Source organism: Uloborus diversus, unplaced genomic scaffold, assembly GCF_026930045.1.
Source record: "Uloborus diversus isolate 005 unplaced genomic scaffold, Udiv.v.3.1 scaffold_14, whole genome shotgun sequence".
Taxonomy (NCBI): domain Eukaryota; kingdom Metazoa; phylum Arthropoda; class Arachnida; order Araneae; family Uloboridae; genus Uloborus; species Uloborus diversus.
This window is the reverse complement of record NW_026558098.1, coordinates 1,255,169-1,278,475: the sequence shown is the minus strand read 5'-3', so window position 1 is coordinate 1,278,475 and position 23,307 is coordinate 1,255,169. Positions and strand designations below refer to the sequence as shown.

Below are 23,307 nucleotides of genomic sequence, written 5' to 3'. Positions count from 1 at the left end.
ATCAAAACATGTTGCTGAAAACCAACAGTTGGAAATGCAGTTACATGTGTACATGCAATTACATGTGCAGTTACATGTGTGCCAACACCTGATTGGTCAACAGCCAGAAGCTAATTTAAATATCAATGAACCAATCACATGTTGGCTACAATTAAGATACTGAAAAATTAATTTTATATTAAGAAATACTTAATATAATTTTATATTAATTTTAATAGGTAATTAAATATATATTTTATTTAATTTAATTTATTTTTTAACATGAAAGAATACTCTACAAGAGCAGCTATTTTGGATCGGAGCACGTGTTTGAATGGTTGTCTTTTCTGGCGAGTTATCGTGTTTGGTGATTGTTCACTGCGAGCGATTATTAGCTGCACGTGAATTGTTTACAAAATAAAATATTATTAACGACAAATTTGGCGGAACACGAAACTTTGCTGTGGTAGCCCTAGCTCCGCAACAATGAAAAGTCCGATCCAAAATGGCTATACTTTGATGCACAGGGGTGCCCATTCCCCCCCCCCCCCCCCAAGTTCAAGTTCAATGGCGCAAATCCCCCCTCAAAAATCTCCCCCCCCTTTATTTTTATTTTCAGCTCTCTCTTTTTAATTTTTTTAAATATGTTTTTTTTTTTAAATATTTTTTTTTTAAAGAATTTTTTTTAATTTTTTAAAAAATATTATTTATTTATTTATTTTTAATTCTTGTTATTATTGATATTTTATTCGAAAAGTTCTGTGCTACGCTAATGACACACACACACACAAACTAAATAAATAAAGAAAAATAAATACAAACAGGAATTAACTGAAGTAAAATAAAATAAATAATTTAAATTAAAAATAAATCAATAAATCAATTTAAATTAAAAATAAATCAATTTAAATAAATAAATAAAACAATTTTAAAAAATCTTGCCCAAAAATTAAAATGGCGCAACTTGTGCCAAAATCCCCCCCCCCTCCCTGTGGGCACCCCTGCTGATGCATCAGCCTATCTATATAGCGGCTCTAGTCAATGTATGACAGGTGAAAATTGCTTCTATAAATTGCTTCTGTTTTTTGAATGAAGCCATTGTAAACGAAGAATTGTTGGTGATGGTTTGATGGTTGAAATGGTAACCCTCACTCTAGTGGAAGAATCCTAAACTGCAGTAAGTAACGTTTATTATTGATCAATCTTTCGTTTCTTCATTCCCCGGAAATGATGCAGTCTTACCAGTAAAACAGTTAACTGACTGAATCTTTCTTGACAGCCTACCTTGGATCTAAACTTTAGACGTGTTTTACTCAAAACTTGAAAAAGGGCACTTACACCCCTTTACTCCTCACTGTCTCATTTCTTATTATAATTTTAATTTTACTTCAATTATTTGGTATGTAATTATTGTTTCCTCTATCACTACTTGCCAAAAAATACAAAAACAGTAATGAGCATTATTTCAGGGGTTGATTCAGGTTTTTATTTTTAGGTCCGTATTTTGTGAAAAGAAAAAATGTTCTTTTTTTTTAAATGGAAAAAGAATGAAAGTTATTGAGGGTCAAGAGTTTTCCAATGCACAATCTCCCTTGCTCTGTTCTCAGAGCAAGGGAGAATGAGGCATGCTTCTGTTTTGTAAAAATTGTTGAACTGGTTGAAACTTTAGACTATCTAAAAATCGCAACAAAATTGGCTGCTAGGTTACGGATCGTTGATTCCTTAGAGAAGGAATTAAATGGAGGGAGCAAGTCCAATCGTTGGGGTAGCAAAAGTTCGGGCAGAGATCTCAAGTCAAATGACTTAACAACAACAAATGATTGATATATACGCCGTATATTCTCAAACACTTTTTAAACATATACAGTAGAAGACCGTTATAACGCCGACCTATATAACACAATTCCCTATAAACCGCACTACTTGTCAGAAGTAATCGAAAGTTTTGAAGTTTAAAAAATACCTCTGTTTTGCTTTGCAAACATTAAAAGTGCTAGGCAAATTAAATTTTGAAAGTTTTTCATCTTTGCATCTTATTTCAAAGCTTTTAAAATGAAAATTAGTAAACAAAAGTAGTAAACAGAAAATACCAGATGGCTCTTGAAAATGCAGCTGTTATGCAAACCATGAAGCTAGCAGAGGGGCAGGATTTTGATTGTGAAACATATTTATTTGTGAATGACTCATTGTACCACAAATTTTCTTCGTTGTATTGGGAATTTCGTTATAATGGAATTAAACCTATGTACTAGAAATTTAATCGGGACTGAAATTTTATTTCGCTGAAACGGAAATTTTGTTCTATTGGTATTCGTTGTAACAGGATTTCACTGAATAATATTCTCCTCTAATAGAAGAAACCCCAAAGTTTATATGCATCACTTAAACTTCAACATTTCGTATTTCGTTGTCCTGCCTACAAAATATTTGTCTGCAAGAACTAAATAGAAAATATATTAATTATACGGGAACAAAAATAGTACTATGGTACGTAATCTTTATACGTGTACACGTATTTTGGCCATATTTCCATCTTTTTTTATGACCATTTGAGGCAGTGAGAAGCAAAGGGATGCAAGTGGACATTTTCAAGTTTTGAGTAAAACACGTATAAAGATTACGTCATAGGTAGGCTCTCATTGAAATTTTTTTCTAAATCATGCTGTACTGCAGCACCTACCAGGGCTACTAGTTCTATCTCTTCCCCAAGACACAGGAAAGGTTCCCCCACTATTTCTACTGGTTATCTCCAAATTTTTAATTTTGCCACTTGCATAACATTAAAATAGTTTATGCAGATGAAAATATTTTCATTTCAATGCACGAGAAAAATCGCTTTTGTGGACCTTTAAAAATGTTTTAAGCATATCAGTGAAGAAAAAAAATATTAACACAAAAATTTTTGAAAATATCCAAAAAATGGGAAATTTCAGAATTTTTGATTTTGATTTAAGTCTCAGAGAAATACTCCTGTCGTTTTAAGAGTTTTGAAGCTCTGAACAAGATTTTCTCACAGAAAAGAAATATTTTTACCATTCAGCAAGTAAAAAAGGGGGAAAAAATAAACATATATATTTCTTGACTATCACTCAAAGGACAAAGGGGAGAGAAAAAAGAACCAATCGAAAATAAAGAATTTGGTTTCATAATAAATAAGTATGGGGTTTGGGGTGCCTATCCCCTCAAAAAAAATGCTTTTTTTTTTTTTTTTTTGCACGACAATTATTTTTTTTTATGCAAAAAAGTTTAAAAAAAAAAAAGCAAATGAAAATGAAAATTTAATGAATGATAACTGAGAATAAATCAATTTCTGTGATTTTCATCTTAATCTTATCCCCCCTTTGCGTTAAGCACTAATTTGTACTTTGAGAATATGGAAAACTTAAACTGAGAAATAATCAGGTTTACCCCATTAGCCAAATTAACTCTTAAGAGGCATCTTCCCCACCCCCTCCGCGGGGGTGCCCACCCGCCAAAGGGTTAGGGAGCATCCCCCCCCCCAATATCGCAGAAATCCCCCCCGATTGCAAGATCCCCCTCTTCCATTGAGAAAAATATCCCTCAAAGCACCCCCCTAAAAATTTCAGTGTCGCACTCTGCGCCACGACCCCCCACCCCCTAGGTAGACACCCCTGCCTTCCGTAAGAATGCAAGTGCCTGCATAGCCTGCAATAATGTGGGGTTCAAACTGAACCAAAAACCAGAAATAGAGGGAGAAAAAAAAAAGCGCTCAGAACAAATACCGAAACTGAACCGGGGAAGAAAAAAAAAAGTTTATTTTTTGATTCGTGGGCGTATCCAGAGGAGGGTAAAGGAGAGCAGCTTTCCCCTTCCGAAATAGAAAGTGGAAAAAAACGAAGAGAAATTAAAAAAAAAAAAAAAAAGGATGAATGAATGGATGTTTCAATTTCAAAAGTTTTTGATGAGTTTCGGCTCTTATTGCATTTGATTTTGAAAATGTATATTTCTTTTTTTGGGAGTTCATTGAAAAGGAAAAGCTATTGGTATATAATTTAGTAATTAAGTTGGATTGCTACAAGAAATAAAAAAGAATCTTTTTCCACAAACGCCCCACAAAAAAAAAAGAAAAGGTTACACGACTCACTCTCCATACACTATATAAAAGTTTAAGTTTACAAAAAAAAAATGAATTGCCCTAACCCATCATTTTAGAATTTTCTGGGTGGGGGGCGGTTAGTAGGGGAGCAAAGGGTATGTATTCAATGCATTTTATGAGGAAAACAACAAAATACATTCACAAATAATGCACACACACATGTCAACAGTTTCCAAAATCAGGAGGAGGGGGTAGAGTCCCTACGGGAAGGGGGGGTAAATGACTAATCTAATTGCCCGAATGACAGGCCTGCCCCTCCCCTTCTGTAAATCAAAGAGGAAAAAACTAAAAAATTCTTTAAAATTTCATACATAACGTATTATTCGAACGCATAATTAATAGCCGTACGAAGAACTGCTGCAATGTCCACATCAGTCAAACGCATGCCTGAAGCTTTTATATCTTTGATGACATTCATTTGGAATATTGTGCAACACAAAAAGGCTTTTTAAAATTACAACTTTTGAAGCTTAGATCTTTTTTTTAAAATATTTATTTATTTATTTATTTTGCCGCCGCACAGCCTTAATAAATTTCAGACATAGATTTATTTTACTCGTGTGGCAACGCTCAAACGATAATTAAAAATTGCGCTGTATCTGCGTAGAATTGTTGGTTAAGGACTCAACATTGATTTTTTAATTGTGTTTTCTTAAAAGAAGAAATCTATTTGGGATATTCTTTTTGCCTGATATTGTATCATCAAAGTCAAAGCCTACTAAATATAAAAAATCAGTAAGTGAATAAACCTTTCTTTGGAATTACTCCATAACCTATCGGACTTCGCTAAGCCTAATAAGAACATTTCGGTAACGCCATTTTAATAGATAATAATTTGTGTACGTTATTATTCATAATTTGTTCTGCAGTAAAAAAGATAAGTGAATTTATGTTGAAGTTGTTGTGCATCTGGACTTAATGTGCTTTTAAACAGATTAGAATGAGGAATTTTTAAATGTTCGACGAGTGCTTGCGTGTCTTGTTGACATATGCTTCACGTCGATGCATTTAAATGGAATCTTAAAATCGTATGATTTTTTCACTTAAAAAAGGAAACAAATAAACCCAGTTATGATTCTTTTCATGTTTATTTATTTTACGTATGAAGTGCTGTTATATGTAGCTGTAATTATTAATGTTTTTAATGGTCAATAGGCATCGCAAATGTAGGTCCTGCATATGTTATGTGTGTGGATTCTCGATAATTGCGATTGTATTCAGATTCTCGATAATTGCGATTGTATTCAGATTCTCGATAATTCTGATTGTATTTAAAAGTTCAAGTACGTAGTAAATTATAGAACTAAAACTGAATTGAAAGTACTTATTAAATCTCAAAACTCTGTACACGTTCTTATTGTTAGAAATGAATCAGATTTTTAATTAATATTTTGCTTCCTTGTGTGTTTCATATATGATATAATCGATCATCTGTTACCTTGTTTCAAGGTAAGTTGTTAAAATTCCACACATTCAATTGAATGGGGGATGAGTTGGCCTAAGAGAGAAATAGCCATTGGCTTTATCTTTGTGTGTAAAGATTATTTTTATATTAATTTTTTATTAAAAAAGAATAAATGTTTGAGTAATTTTTGTCACCCTTCCCTCCCGGAAAAGCTCGAAATGATGGATAGCATTCTGCTGAAAAATGATTTCACGGGATGTCTGTTTAAGATTGAAATGGGAGGACCTTTTGCAAAGTGTTGAATAAAGATTTAGCACTGTGCACATCAGACCTGTCATCAAATTCATTTTGTGCCAAGCATCCACCTTTAAAAAATTTAAATACCAAACAGTAATAGCAGGGCTGGTGCTAGTGATTTCAAATTGCTAGCCAACCAATGAGCTAAATTTTAAAAGTCTTAGCTAAAGACTTAGGTTAATAAATTTTAACTGTGCATTCTTATTTTTTTAAAATAGAAAACTTTAATCAGGAAACAGAGTACTAATTTATAACATATACAATTCAAGTGCTTTTATTTTAGATATGCAGCATATACTTTTGCTGCTCACACTATGTCAATTTGGCATCACTTTTTTCTTGCAGAATTTCTAATAAGTTTGAGCACTGAGAAGAAAACTTTTTTTTGTGTGGAAATTTCTGAGAATTTTCAGTTTGGAACTACTTTTGCCAGATCAGGTTCTCTTGCCGATTTTATCGCATTTAGCAAGGGTTGTGTTTGCTGATCTCGACTGTTAACTAACTGCAGGGATGAGAGCTACTGATTAACTGGTTGCTCCCGATATTGTTCTATAAGCCTCACTGGTTGACCATATTTTAAGCTGGTTGATTGGTTGCTTAACCCACATGACATTTTTGGCGCATTATAAGTATGTTTCACCTGTGCGTTATTTGTCTGCATCATGTCTGTGCAAGTAACCGGTGATCAGGGTTGGCAAGTTTTTGCCGAGGGCGGAAAAAACCGCGGTTTTTGCCAGTTTTTGCCAAAGTGGTAAAATTAGATTTTGTGTTAACAACTTACGGACAGTTTTTTTCCTTTTATATAAAAGTAAAAGCATGAAAAGATTTTGGTAAAAGGCTTAGCCATTTTCTGTAGAGTGAGCTAGTATTACTAAAAAGTAGAGTGAATATAGAATGCACATATTGATCAGCTTTTTTTTCTCTTTTTCAATTCTTTTCTTGGTTATCCATTTTCCCAATAAGTGAGAAAAAATGCATTATTTCTTTAGTGAGGAAAAGTTAATATTTTTCTATATTCAAGTAAATATTCTGTTATTAATTAAATAACTTAAAAATCTTAGTGGGATCAAAAAAAAGAGTGATTAATTAAATATATATATATATATATATATATATATATATATATATATATATATATATATATATATATATATATATATATATATATATAATTAGAATTCAATCTTTTTATTAATTTACTAAGATTAAGTAAACATTCTTTATTTTAGTATTGAAGGAATTGATTCATTCTGAAAAAATTGTTTTAGCAAACATTTAAAATCTTAAGTTTTGCAATCCCGACATTTGTTTTTTATTTATTTTTCACCTTATAAATGAGAAGTAACATGGAGAGACATAACTAAAATATTAAAGTACATTATTTATATTATATTGTCACTATTTCTTGATTAACACTATAATGCTACTTTATTTGCAATTAGATTTTTGCCGGTTTTTTCCACTGTCTCGGCAAAAATACCTTTTTGCCGACAAAAAACCCAACCCTGCCGGTGATCAACCGAAAGCTTTCGAAAAAGCATTCAGGGGCCTGGCCAGACGATATTTGGTTCGGTTAACAAACCCTTCACAAAAATCAGATCAACCAAAACAGATCTTTCACAAAATCCTGATCAACCAAATGGACCCTTCACAAAATTCTGATAAACAAGAACGGATCTTTCACAAAAGTCTTTACTTTTGTTAGAATGCTCATTGCAAGTTTTTAAAGCAAAATTCCATTTTCTTTTATGTCAAAAATTAAAATGCTGAATCGATGGTTTTTTTTTTTTTTTTTTTTGCTTCAACTGTGTCCACAGATATTACTGATATGTTTGTCATAGGACTCTAAAATGCAATTTCAAAATAATTTTATCAAAAATATTTCTTTTACAAGCCGTTTTTATACCTTTGATGCCTTCACTTTGAGAATAGCGATCTCTTTGCATCCGCTATGGGAATCCAATTTTTCGAATTTTTGATGTTTCGTACGCTTTGTTAAGAAGTAAACATATAAAATATCTTTTTATTTTTCTTAAAATCACAGTATTTATAAGTTTTAGAAGAAGAATAAGTTTTAGAAGAATAAGTTTTAGAAGAAATAAAGTTTTAGAAGATTTTAAAGAGCGTTTTGGGTCAGAAAGTTAAATGCTGAACCCTTGTCTGACTTTTTCTGATATAATTTAACATAATGTAGAATGGTAGATGTTAATGGTAAATATTTAAGAGTGCGATGCCCCCTCCCTGCCAAATACTAGAAAAACACCCCAGAATGATATTCTCCACATAGAAGAGGAAAACACTCAACTTTAAGGTTGAATGATGCAGTTTGTGCCATCTCTATATCTAAAATTTTGTTTTAACTTTTTTTTTTGAGAAATTATTTGACTTTTCACAAAATTAATTCATTTTTCCCAAAATCATTTAAATTTTCACAAAAAACGAACCCTGTGAAAAATCCTGGGAAGACCCCTGGCATTGGTTGGTGAGCAACCGGTTAGTAACCGCTGACGTCATTAGCTGTCATGTGATCAACCAACCGGTTAACTACCACTCGTTGAATGTAAGCATAGTAGTGAATGCTAAGTGCTTGCCACCATGGGTGCCACTCTAAAAATTGGCCAGGACTGAAAAGCGCGTGGCTCCATTTTGCGACACTAAAATGTTAGAACTTACTTTATTTGATGTTTTAGACATATATAATGCTAATTTTTGATGCTGTAACTATATAGTAAAACCAAATTATAAGATTAAGTAAAAATTCAAACCTAAATAAAAAATAACTTATCATTGTCCAAGATTTTTAGGAGGTAAAAGCAGAAAAAGAACTTAATAATAAAATACATTAAAAAATCTTACTATTTGCTACTGCGGAAAAAAAGCTTCAGATTGTATAGTTCATGTTACATAAATAGTTCATATTTCATACAAAAAAGTAGTAATTAAAAAAATTCCGGTGTGAGATTCTTGGCTATAAGATGCATTGTGATAAAAACTTTAATAAAATTTTCCAGATTAAGATAAGAATGGTTGAAATCAACAGATTGAGTGACTTTTTTAATTATTTTTTGGGGGAAAAAAACAATCTTTTTTAACTTAAGCAGATGGTCCAGTTTTTTGTCCTCAGAAGACCTTTTTTGAGAGTGAGAGATTCAAAGGTAAAGATTCGTTTCATCTATAAAAATCATTTTGAACATGGAAAAAAAAATCCGATGGCCGAAAATTTTGAAAAGACGGAATTCTGTCCCTTTGATGGAAGTGTGGCAAACAGGATTTGTTTCGAAAGGATACTCCTGCGCTCAATGTGTATTCAACGGTCATTGGCTGGTGGCGAAGCCTCGTACAATTGTTTTTTGAAAAGACAAATTGTAAAGCATACATTTTGTATTTTAATAATTGAGAAGAATGATGTTGATAGTGTGCTTGTTTGGATAGGTGGAGAATGCATCACCAGCGGAAGAGGAGACGTTCGGACTCGGAAGAGGACTGCCACTATGCCCGAAGACACTCTCCAGACTCTCAGAGGAGACATGATAAGCGCAAGAGGTCCAGAAGGTATACCATCTCTCGAAATTATTATTTAAAAAATATATATTTGTATATGCATTGTGTGTTGAACCATGCTTTGGTTAGATTCAAAGAACAAAATCTTACGTTGTCAAAAACCTTTAGTTTTTTTAATTATTCGAAAGAAGTTCTGTTCGGGTCGTAATATTGGAAATCCGTTATGTTCCGTTCTCATCTCCATAAATTTCCTTATTCTACATTTTGGGGCGTTATTATTCGCTAGAAAATCATCCCTCAAAATTATGATAGGTGAAAACATTTTTCTTTTGAAGAAAAAAGTGTTAATTTCTATATTATTCAACTAATTTCTGACGAAGTTAAATTGTTTGCTAAATGATATCTGAAAAAGAAAAAACCTAATTAACTAAAATCTTTCGTAGGGTTGTTTGTTTTGCCAGTAAAATGTTATTTCTGTCAGTACAGTGGCAAACTGAAGAAAGCCTGGTGAAACCCACAAAAACTGGAAAATTATGTTATCAAAATATACAAAAGAAGAAAATAATTTTTTATATATACAGTCGGACCTCCATATATCGAAGTAGCAAATTGCCGGAAAAAAATTCGATATACAGAAACGATCCTATTTTATCATAAAAATCTCCTAAAACATTAAAATTGAAGCTAATTTTCGTGCATGAAACCCAATTTCTAATTTATACGAGCATCGGATTAAACGAAAGTTAATAACTGAAAAATTAACAGAAATTACATTTTTGTGCCTTCATACATCTTTATTCTTCGGCAGTTCAACTTGATTCGCAACATGAGGGGATTTTCATTTTGACAATATAATCGGGAGAAAAGTAAAAAATCAATCTACTTAACTTGAACGATTTTTACTGAAGCTGAAAAGACTGGGAATGATAATCAACAGACAAAAAGGATAACTTGAAACTGATTTTACAGTGTTACTGGTTACAACTAAGATTTGAAATAAACTTGAGGGAATTTAAGAACTCCAGAACGGAACAACGACCTATCTACACACCCCTCAAACCCAGATTCCTTATGAGTTTCTTAGCAACCTTTAGTAAACATAATTTTCTCCCTTAACCTTCATTTTTCATGAGACAAACAGTCTAAAGTGGAAATAAAATCTACGACTGTCTCGAAAAAATTTCGATATATAGAGATTTTTTCGATATATAGAAACAATTTTTCTATGTAATGAACATTGAAATTTGCTGAGATTTCGATATATAGAAACAATTTTTCTATGTAATGAACATTGAAATTTGCTGAGATTTCGATATATAGAAAATTTCGATATGTGGAAGTTCGATATATGGAGGCTCGACTGTAATCTAATTGAGACTTAAGACAAAACAGACGATTGAGACTCGATTAGGTTTTTCATTAATGGGTCATTTCACGGTAATTATGACATTTATGTAGTCTTTAACGTGACCTTTTTTTGCCATAACTTTTTAATTGACTGTTTGATTAGCATATTATTACATTTTGAGCTTTTCCTACCAACACATCTACTCAAACTAAAAAAATTCGAAAATCAAACAGTAAATAAAAGAGGTATTGTCAGTTAAAATTTTAAGTGCCATGGGGGTAGAAAAAAGGTAGAAGAGCTGTCGCCACTTGATAACCAAAAATAGGTAGGACGTTATTCAAAGTATTAGGAATGTGTGGTGAGCTTTCTGCAAATGACACAAAGTATCAGAAAAAAAAGGTATTCAATCGAGAAATTTTCCCTTGGCGAGGTCGGAAGTTTTTTCGTTTTGACCGAAACTTTCTATTTGTTCTACGTTATATCGGTGAAATTTTCAGTGTAGTTCAATAATGTTTGTTTTAGCTGTGATTTCATATTAACAGAGTTCGACCGTCAGGGTTTGCCGATACATATCATTATATAATATCGATATATATCTAATATTTATTTTGAAAACCTCGTGATATTTTGATATTTTTTTCAATTGCGGTATTTTCAATATGAAGATTATATTAATCATAGTTATGTACTCAATTTGTATGATGTATTAATACATTACTAATATAACAAAGTAATATACTATCCCTTTTTTATTTTATATTCATAAAATTATTACTATGTAACAATAATTCTTATTAAAATTGTGCCTTATTAAATATTAAATGTTAGTCGGAAAAGAAAATGTCTCATGGCTGTGCCCCATATACAGTGCCCGCCACTAACGAAATCAATGGATTATAAAATCAGTTGCTTTATAAAACCAAATCTCGAAGAACAGAATCATTACTATATCAAAACATGTTAGGTTTATCCTTTAATAAAATCATCCTTGCCGTTTTATAAAATCAAACTTTTGAAGAGCATATGTTAATTCTTCTCTGAATAGAACCAGGATTTTATTTTTTCTTTCAAGGGATTTAAAACGGTGCAGCACTAATAAAATAACAAATTCCACATAAACAAAAACGGAAAAAAAAGGTGAATGTTGTATGTTTTTTTTTGGAGGGGGGGGGGGGAGTTGAATGAAAAAAAAAAAAAAAGAAGAATGAAAGAAGCCAGGAGAACTGTTTCAGAGTCATATATTTAGCTGGTGGTGCCTGTTTCCACTTCGCAGATCTGTTTTGACTTGCAGCCCTGCTCTCTGACCACCGAGTTTCAATCAGTTCGTGTTCATTCTGCTATCTAAAGGGGTTGACAGTTCATTTTTACAATTAAGTTAAAATTGTTAGCTACCAAGTCGTGACCACTTGAGTGCGAAAGATTAATTCGAAATTTTGAATGAGTATGACAAGCTTCCTAAATGTAGTTAGTGTGCTGCAATTAAATTAGGGATTTCTCAATCAAATTCTGTTACTCAAACAACAATAAGTCAATATTTTAAGGCCCTTGTGAAATTTTAAAAATGTACTTCATGTAAGTTAATTGTCAACTGTATTTTGCAACGGAACTAAAATAATGCAATACAACTAGACTAATAAATAAAACACAACTAATCTTAATTTGTTTCTTTTTTGGAGTATTTATACTTAAAAACCTTTTATTTTTTTTCAGTTTATGTGTGCCAGTTTATAAAATCAGCCGCTTTATAAAATCAAATGTCCTCAGAACGATTGGTGATTTTAATAAGCGGTGGGCACTGTAATGAATATTTTTATTTCTGAATCATATAAGTAGCTAACGAGAGAAATGAGTAAAACAGCCAATGCTAAATGAGCTCCATTAAAATTGTTAGGAATGTATAATGAAATATTAGATACAAATAATGAAAGAAACCTTAATTCCACAGATTGTAATTATAATACAAGGGATTTGAGGATGCATTTACTATTTTGAAGACTTCAGTTTGTGCTGATAAAATATCGGATATACAGTCGCGCCTCTATATATTGAACTTCCACATATCCAAATTTTCTATATATTGAAATCCCAGCAAATTTCTATGTTCATTACGTAGAAAAATTGTTTCTATGTATCGAAGAAATCTCTATATAATTGAAAAAAAATTCGAGACATTCGTAGATATTTTTTCCTCAGACTGTTTGTCTCATGAAAAATAAAGTTTAGGGGAGAAAATTATGTTCTCTAACTCAAGGAATCTGGGGTTGAGGGGTGTGTAGATAGGTCGTTGTTTCAGCTGCGGTAAAAATCATTCAAGTTAAGTAGATTAATTTTTTACTTTTCTCTCGATTTGTCAAAATGAAAATCCCCTCATGTTGCGGATCAAGTTGAATTGCTGAAAAATGAAGATGTATGAAGGCACAAAAATGCAATTTCTGTTGTTTTTTAAATTACTAACTTTCGTTTAATCCCATGCTCGTATAAATTAGAAATTAGGTTTCATGCATGAAAATTAGCTTTAATTTTAATCTTATATGAGATTTTTAGGATAAAATAAATTTGTTTCTATATATCGAAATTTCTATGTATTGAATTTTTTTCTGGCAATTTGCTACTTTGATATATGGAGGTCCGACTGTATATCAAAATATCAGATATCCAGGGTGTCCAAGAAAGATCCGTACAATTTCAAAAATGTATTGAAAAAAAACAATAAGGTTACAGCGAAACTAATTAGTACATTAAATAGAATAACTCAAAGCTTTTTCCTAGAACTTAAGTTATTACCTTAGGAAATTTCTGCACGAGACCCTTTCGTAGCACGAACGATATTAATTCAATTCCATTCACGACTGTTTCAGCATGCTAACATCAGCAGTAGCTACAGCTGTTTGGATGTTTTGTTCCGTTGTGTTTGCGTATGGAATTTTGTTTCCATAAACTTTAATTATAATACACCAATATATAATTGTATAAAATACACCAATAACACATTGAGCTTTCTTCACACGATCCGCCATTGAAATAACTAAAATGCTTTAATATTCCTTTGCGTGACATGTAGTGCCATGTCTGGTCAGAAACATACTGCATAAAAAAACTTTGAGTTATTCTATCTAATGTACTACAGTGAAACCTGTGTAAGTTGACCACTTGCGGTGCAGTACTTTGGTGGTCAACTTATAAAGGGGGTAATGATTTTTTTTTGTCATTTCTTGCACCATGTATTCATTGTTTAACATTACTTTGAAACAATAATTTGAAATGTTATTCAAATATTTTTAGAGGTTATTTTCTCAGAATGACGTATAATGTGTCATGTAAATTTAAAATTTCAGTAAATTGATCATTGTTTAAAATAAGTTATTTGATATTAATAGTTCCTAAAAATTCATAGCTAATCAAAAATAACAAATTTTTCCTTTTTTTTTTCTCATATACATTTGATACATTTATAACCATGATGATCTACTTTTCAACAAAATAACTCCTTACTAGTCGACCCGTGCGGAACTCCGCACTGTGCTTCGAATCGTTTCATAAGGCATTTCGCTCTTTAAAAATTTCAAAGGAAGAACATTATGAAGAAGAACAGAAAAAAAGTAAGCGCAGAAGAGAAGGCATGTAATTTAAAGACATCAGTAACAAAACCTCGTTAAATACAACTTTGTGATAATTTGATCATCGCTCACCTTTTGGTCGTACATATTTTCAATGCAAACATAAATATCATTAAAAGTGGCTGAGTAGTGACACGTGAAAAAGCAATAATTGTGCATGTGAAAAAGCAGGTTGTGGCAATTACAGTCCTGCCCATGTGAGCATCTGACAGAAAAAAAGAAACATTAAAGAGATATTTATTGGCACGGATTCGAATTGGCGCCATTCTGATTAACAGCCCGACACCCCCAACAAACCTAGCAATTGCGCCTTCCTTTTCGAAAGCTATTCATTGAAGGAATGCGTAGTAAAAAACAGCAAAAAAAGCTTTTTGACAAAAAAAAAATAATAATAATAAGATCATGCTTCTATATTTTGTCATTAACCAGCATGATACGATTTAAAATTATTGGTAAAGCATGGAATTTGATTAAAGAATGACGGAAGATCTCACGTAGGGATTGAAATAAACATTCTAGAGAAGTAATAAATTAGATTCAAAATAAGTGCAATAATTTTTACCTTTGAATATTGAACTATTTCACATAGAAGGTTGCTTTAACCGTTACGGCTTAAATGCCCGCACATGTTTCTCTTTTAATCGAACACTTAAAATGCAAAACCAAAACCAGTTGAACTGAGTCCGTTTTTTAAGTGTAATTTTTCAAACGTATACAAAATGTATTTTTTTTTCAGCAGAAAGCTGAGGAGTAAAAAATGATTTCTTGCTAATGAAGTAGATAATAATTTTAATGCTTTATATCATATTCGCGCGAATAAAAAATTAAAGGTTTACTGGGTGAAACTCGTAGTTTTAATTTGGCGTAGTACTTTTTCATTTGTACAAAAGGTCGAACACTGCTATTAGAAACATCTACATTTCAGCATACAATGAAAATGTTTTTCTGCACAAAAAGGATTTCCTTTAAGTAAATCTAATACTTTTTTATGCTTACATTATGCTGAGTGGTCTGGATGTAGTCAAAGCTTAAAAAAAGGAAGAACACCCTTCGATTAACAATCAACTTATCCGAATGATAACTGTAGCCTGCATAAAGGAGTCGAAACACCAAGTAGCATTCTCACGGCATTTATTTTATTACGTTTGTATGTTATGAGTACATGTAATGCGTAATTCTAATATAAATTTGATATTATGTCGGACAGCCCAAACTTGCCCGAAGTTCACATAGTTTATAGCCGAACGCTCTACCGAAAAAAACTTACCAATTTAACTGAACAACTAAGTCCAGTGCTTTTAAGCTTTATTAAAATATGAACACACACACAGGCTATTTTTTTTTTCGTGCTGAAAGCGACGTAAAAAATGGAAAACTGCATTAGAACTTTGCTTTTAAAAATGCATAAGAACTACAGGCAGCATCAAGGTTTTGAAACAGCAAGGGGCGTTTTCGAAAACTTGATTTTTCGACCGTAAGTCTATTTTTCTTCATTAGCCAGCCTGATAAGTTTTAAAATGAGAAGGGAATAATATATAAGATAAGATATTGAAGAAACATTTCTTTATTCTTGAAAATTTTTACAATTTGTTACCGCAGGCTGCTTGAACCGTTATGACTTAGATGGCAGCACGTGTTCATCATTTAACAGAACGGTTAAAATACAAAATAAATTGAACTATGCGCTTTTTTTAAGCGTAGCTTTTCGAATGTAGTAAAAATGTGATAAGCAATTTGTTTTTTTTTTTTGGAAAAAGAAGAAAATATATATATTTTACCCTTCAAATTGAGGTAGTAATTTTTTTATTTGTACAAAGAGTCAAAAACTCATTAGAAGAATATATATTTCAATATACGATTTATTATTTTTTTTTCTGAACAAAAAACAATTCTATTGTAGTCTGAAATCTTAAACCTGTTACTTATATTTTCGCTTACATTATGCTTTAATTTTCTTACCAGAGCCAAAGCTTAAAAAGAAAAAAAAAAAAAAAAAAAACGTACAATTCCGAAGTAATTTAGCATAACGTCACTTCAAGTTTTCATATCAGCAAGGAGCGTTTCCTTCTCATTTATTTTATTCCTTCATAGTCGTTATTCACTTAATTAAGTGTTCATGTAATGCGCGATATTTCTCTTAATTTTTTGTTGCAGATTGTCCGGACGTGGGCCCGAACACGGATTCTCCTGGTTACGAAGAGAACGCTCTGCCGATCAAGCTATTCAGCTCTGTCGGTCATAGCGCAAATTAAAGTTATAAGTTTAACCGAAAACCTCATTCTGGTTCTATAAAACAGGTTTTTCGGCTGAAAAAAACGATTTTTAGACCATGGGTCTATTTTTCGTCAGTAGCCAGCACCATAAGCTTTAAAATAAGGCAGGGCTTCGCAACCGGTGTGCCGCGGCACACTGGTGCGCCGTGACAAGGAACCCGGTGTGCCGCGGTATTTTCGTAGTTGTATAAAAAGAAAGAGCCTTGATGTATTTTATTTTAGCCTTACGACCGAATAGCGTTTGTATCGTTCTGTAACTTCTCAATTCACCCTGTCGGTCATGTGCAATAAGACATACCCAAGAATCAAAGAGGCGGGATTTTCTGCCCCACCTCTTTTAAACTTTTCACGATCCTATTATTTTCAGTTTGCGAAAACGGATTCTAATTTCCACGAAATGCACTAATTATGCAGAATTTTTTCTAAATTTTTCACAAACGGGAATATCGCCGCCTCCTCCAGTCAGAGATCGTGCCCTCCCCGCCCAGAATTTTAGCCCAAGCTTTAACTTTTGTTTTCCTCTTTTCCAGTTCCGATACTAATTTCATTTTATCGTAGTTTCTCAAAGTTCGATTCTGAGACTTAACAAACTGGAAATTAAAACCATAAACTGTTAACTCCATCGTGAAGCTCTCACGGCAAAGAACTTACCAGATGAGCTGAAGTCGTGAAAATCGTGAATTTCATAAGATCGAGGCCGCTTAATTCTCGCCTTTTCGCCGTATACTTTGTGAAGAATTCGGGCAGATCACCACTCCCTACTTCTTCATACAGAGATTCGCTAGCTTTCATGTGGTAAGGTACTATCAAGAATTTTCGAATTGAGGGATGAGGTACCCCATTTTTTGATTTTAAAAAACGAAATGCAGTACAGCAGTTTGTTGCAAGACAACTATTGCTGGCAAAACTAACGTACATGGCTGACATTTTTGAACACCTTAACGAATTGAATCGGAAAATGTAAAGACAAGGAGAGAATTTGGGTTACATATATGAACGAGCTAAACGGGTTCAAATCAAAAATTCAGCTGTGGAGAGAAGAAGTAGATCGTGGCTCATTGGAGATGTTCAAACAGACCGTCAACGTGGTATGTGAAGGAAATTGCATGGCAGAAAAGCTACTGAATGTGGTAGCGGATCATTTAGTCATACTTCAGAACAAGTTTAAGCACTATTTCAAGAATACTGACATAGAACGGTATGACTGGATTCGCGATCCATTCTCTTTATCTGCCGATGCACCAGTTAAAGACTTTTCTTTGAAGCCGCGAGAAGAATTTATGGACCTTAAGAGCGACCGTACTCAATGTTGAGCGAAGTGCCGCTCTGAACGAATTTTGGTTGCTGGTTATAAATGAGTATGTCACCATCTCTTTTCTCGCTATTGATGTGCTGCTACCATTTTCAACTACATATCTTTGCGAACTCAGCTTCTCAGCCCTCACACTTATAAAAAAACAGCAAGAAATCATCTCTAAGCCTGGAACCAGAACTTCATGTAGCTCTTTCCAGGATAGAGCCGAACATCAAACGTCTTTGTTCCTCAAGGTAGGCTGAAGTGTCTTATTAGTGTCAAACGGAAGTTGTAGGTGCTTGCTTCGTTTTTGAAACATTATTTGATAAATCGTTTAATTGCAGTGTGCACACTTTAAGGACATGCTTGATGGAAATGCTTTGAAACATATGAAGCATAATTTTCTTTAAAGTCTGATATAGGTAGTTTTGTTGTTCATTATCAACCTCAATACATTTGAAGTATTTCTACTTTCTGAATAAATTAAAATACACTACGTTAGTTATAATTGTTTTATTTATATTAAAAAAGCCCCCCCCCCCCCCCCCCGTCTTTCTACCAGTGAATGATAAAAACATTTTTATATTACCATTACGAAGTTAGGTTCAGTGTGCCCCGTTGATCTAGAAATTTCTTAAGTGTGCCGCAAAGTAAAAAAGGTTGAGAAGCACTGAAATAAGGCGTAAATCAAAGAAATCGATCAAGAATTGAGGAAAATCTGGTGTAGAAACCAAAAACAGGCTACAGAAATAATATATAAGGATTATTTTTTTCTGAACAAAAAACAATTCTATTGTAGTCTGAAATCTTAAACCTGTTACTTATATTTTCGCTTGCATTATGCTTTAATTTTCTTACCAGAGCCAAAGCTTAAAAAGAAAAAAAAAAAAAAAACCTGCAATTCCGAAGTAATTTAACACAAAATCACTTCAAGTTTTCATATCAGCAAGGAGCGTTTCCAACTCATTTATTCTATTTCTTCATAGTTGTTATTCACTTAATTAAGTGTTCATGTAATGCGCGATATTTCTCTAATTTTTTGTTGCAGATTGTCCGGACGGGGGCCCGAACACGCATTCTCCTGGTTACGAAGAGAACGCTCTGCCGATCAAGCTATTCAGCTCTGTCGTTCATAGCGCAAATTAAAGTTATAAGTTTAACCGAAAACCTCATTCTGGTTCTTTAAAACAGGTTTTTCGGCTGAAAAAAACAATTTTTAGACCGTGGGTCTATTTTTCGTCAGTAGCCAGCACCATAAACTTTGAAATAAGGCGTAAATCAAAGAAATCGATCAAGAATTGAGGAAAATCTGGCGTAGAAACCAAAAACAGGCTACAGAAATAATATATAAGGATTGAAGTTTGGCACGCTTATTAGACACTAGTTTTGGAAATTCCATATGTGTCAGCTAATTTTCTCTGGGTTTCTCCCTTTTCAATTAATTTTAATACTTCATACTTTTTATCAATTTCAAGTTCAACTAACTTTCTTTTTGAAGCCATTTTATGTAACACTATAACACAAAGAGCAACAAGCTGGACTCTCGTAGTTCTAAAAGGCAGTTGAAAATGAAAATGTACCATTTCTTTATCCCTTGCACCAGAAATACTGCAATGCAAGTAACTTCCTCAAGATATTGCAACTGGAAATAAATACTTTGTACTTTTCTACTGACAATGTTTTCATTGAACAGAGAGTACAAAAGGTAATCTCAAATAGAACAACAAGTTTGGAGAATAAAAGGGTTCTTAGTAGTTTTCCAATGTGGTTAAACTTATATGGAGGTTTAGTTATGTTGCTGTTTTATTTAGTTGGTAAAATGCTGGTCTGGCACCAAAAATATTCCTGGAAAGCTATAAAAAAAATAATGAAATAATTGCTCAATTAAGTTTTAAAAAATAAACCAAGTGGTCAACTTACAAAGGGTTTTTTACAATACTCCAAACCAAATTTGGCAGGGTTGGCCAGATTGGACCCAATTGGGTTGAACCCAATGGTTTTTTTTGAAAAAACCCATTTAAAAAAACCCATTATTTAACCCACTTTTGGGTTTTTTAAATTTTCTGAGAATTTTTTTAAAACAATAATTAATTTAAATACTTTCACAATTTAAACTTCTTTTTTATTTGTTCTTCACAGACAATGGACATAAAAAAGGAAATTTGAACTTTAATAGTATTTCTTAACCCTTAATGGCATTAAAAAAATACTTCAAAGATTTTAAATAAATATATTTAACTTTTTCTTTAACTGGTTAATAAATAACTCAATTTTCTGGATTAAGTCCTGTCACGTCTGATTTTCTCGATATTTGTAGATTGTACAGAAGAAACTATGCTAGCTATAAGTCTTTCATGTGAATTATTTTCTGCAAACCAACACGTCACAAATCTCAAATAAACAAGGTATATTTTTTTAAAAATGAACAGGTTTTTCAAACGTTCGAACAGAAAACAGAATCGGATGTACAATACTTTCATTATCTTACAAAAAGTTTAATATTTCTTACTCTGTACACAGAAATAGAAACAGTCAACATAAAGTTCAAAGAAATGTCTTGATTAAGCTGAATTCGGTAAAAAGGGATTTAAACTACTTTGACGTTCTACAGTAGTTTTACATAACAAAACGAAGTACAATAAAGTAAAATGCAAAAAAAAATGTAGTAATTAAAAACGAACAATAGATGTTATCACTCGAGAAGTAACTTTGCCCTAACTGTTGGTAATCATGGAAACTAAAAAATCTTAAACTTCATCATTCTTGGGTTTCGTTGTCTTTTTTACTTTTCTTCAGAAAACGCTGAATTTTCCAGTATTTTTACCCCAAGACAATTTTTGTGCTTACACTACAATATGCTACAAGCACCCCATTTTCCCTAAAAAAAACGACAAAAAAACCCACATTTCTTTTAAAAAAAACCAAAAAACCCTGGGTCCAGGGCTTTTTAAAAAAAACCCCCGGGTTTTTGCCAACCCTGAAATTTGGGGTACATTAGTAGTCAAGATAGACAGGTAGACAAGATAGAGAGGTGGTCAAGTTACAGAGGTTTTCCCTTATTATATAAGATAGGATAAATTTCGGTCCTGACAAAAGCGGTCAACATAGACAGGTGGTCAACTTACAAAGGTGGTCAATTTTACAGGTTTTACTGTAATTGTATTTCAATCATAATATAAATAATAAATTCGCAAAAAACAAAAACAAAAAAAAATATTTACAGTTATGTGCAGCAATTTTTACGCAGTTTTTTTATTGTAAAAGTAATTAAATTTAACGAAACAAAATAGCTGTGGAACATAACTTGCATTATTATATTGATCGTAATTTTAAAAGAAGTTACTCCAAACCAAATTTGGGGTACATTAGTGGTCAAGATAGAAAGGTGGTCAAGTTACAGAGGTTCTCCTTCATTATACAAGATAGGACTCATTCTGTTCTCGACAAAAGCGGTCAACATAGACAGGTGGTCAACTTTACGGGTTTTACTGTAATTAGTTTCGCTGTAACCCTATTGTTTCTTTTTCAATAAATTTTTGAAGTTGTACGATCTTTCTGGAACACCCTGTATATTATGATTTTTGAACCTTATTGACTGTACATTCCTTGCAAAAAAAAGACGAAGCTAGTCTGATTTAAAACTCATAATCATAGAAATGTATTGTCAGACCATCGATTAGATGGAAAGGCTAATATCCGGTTTATAGGCAGAAATGGACGTATCTATTAGTTTATAGGGGTGTTAGTTGGTTTGCTACAGATGTGCACTTTTGCCTCTCTATTAATTAGCCTCAGTTCTGTAAAAATCAAAATTTGCTCACAGCAACATTTTTTTAATCTAAAGTATATTCGATCTATATTCTCACGGCAAAAATGAATTGATTTATTTATTCACAACAAAGTTTCAAGCTTACCATTTTGCTTTTACGTGCCTAAACGAAATGAAAATATTTTCTTTTCTTTTTGTTGTTTCCAGGGTAACTATTTTTTCCCCTTATTTTATTGAAGAGAATGCAATAAATGAATAAGGCACTCGTGACATTATAAAATGCATGCATCAAAAAATCCCATCGTTATTTTCCCTTCTCCCCTGCTAGATTCATTCAGATGGAATCGTCTTTACTTGGCAGATTGCCAAATTACATACAATCCATGGTCAAACAGTAGTCGTCAACATGTGTCCTTTACTGTTGTCTAAAGTCGTTCCTTCTCTCTTTCCAGCCGCGAGCGCCACGATGAGCGGCGCCACCACCACCGCAGGGAGGAGGACGAGCGGCGCAGGGAGGACAGCTTCTCCGATGCGTCCTCCAACGGCAGCTTCGCCCATTCCGGAAGCGTCCACCGGCCCAAGTGGAGGGAGGACACCTCCAAGCGGAAGTACCGCAGCAAGAGGCCGCACCGCTCCCGCTTCCACGGGGGATCACGGGTGAGTCCCTACGCCTACTCGTCCGTCTGTTCTCTTTTCGGATGGGGTGTTATGGGGTCGGATGAGGGGTCGTCTCGAGCGAGCGACTTCAGGCCAGAGGTCGCGATGGGTCGAACCGACTCTCGGATGTGAACGTCTAAAAGGACGGTCGTTGAGCATTGAGAGTTTTCCGCATTTTCGAAGAAATCCATTTTTACTTCCTTTTACAAAAAAGGAAGTATTGTATTTGCGGGGAAAAATTTCACTCAAAAATCGACCTTAATTTCCATTTTACTCGCCCCAGAATGAAGGTCGAGGTTTTTTTTTTTTTCGACTCGACCACACGTGGATAAGGTCCTATGAGCATGTAGGCACGCCAAATATGCATTTTCACGATTCCCGAGTTAACTGCAACGAGTTTTCTCGTGACGTCTGAATGTACGTATGTATGTCGCATAACTCAAGGAGGGTATGTCCCAGAAAGTTGAAATTTGGTACCTAGACTCGTAGTGGGGTCTCGTGCTCTTCCCGTTTTGATTGCATTCGGGTGTTTTTAAAGGGGTCTTTTGCCCCTTTTTGCGGGGAAATCATTGTTCATTTTGATGTAAATAGAGTGGTGTTGTAATTTGGCGGACACTTGGCGATATATCGCCAGTCTTTTTGGTCGCCAACTTGGCAACAAATGTGGCGTTTTTTTTTCTTTTTTTTTTTAAATCTGGTTTCAATTTGGCCACTGTTGGTGATATTTAGAGAGTAAACTATTGAATCACATTAAAATTGCTAGTAATGGGGAAATGACATTAAATTGCGAGTAAAAGGAAATCATGTGATGCACACATCAGCTTGTTGTTGAAGACATACATGCTAACTCGGCTGTTTTTCACAGGAGACCCCCGTTTTTTACTTCCGTCTCGCGATTTCCCGTTTTGGCAGTTTTTTCAGTCAATCATCAAAAAGTTTCACTTTCTTCTCAATAGATGGCGCAATTTTATAGTCATCCGTCAATGTCGGGGAATAAGAATTTTTCCTATTACTAACTCATTTAGTAAAAATTAATTTTTTGGAAGCATT

The 23,307-nt window shown here is 33.2% G+C and overlaps 1 protein-coding gene across 1 annotated transcript; it reads left to right on the top strand.

Annotated features, from left to right (window-relative positions):
* Window positions 1-9,236: 9,236 nt before the first annotated feature.
* On the top strand, window positions 9,237-22,389 carry LOC129232824 (pre-mRNA-splicing factor 38B-like). The gene is made up of 2 exons (XM_054866922.1): window positions 9,237-9,350; window positions 22,053-22,389. Exons 1-2 carry the CDS (start codon window positions 9,238-9,240, stop codon window positions 22,387-22,389), a joined length of 450 nt encoding a protein of 149 aa, XP_054722897.1. The 5' UTR covers window position 9,237.
* Window positions 22,390-23,307: the final 918 nt, after the last annotated feature.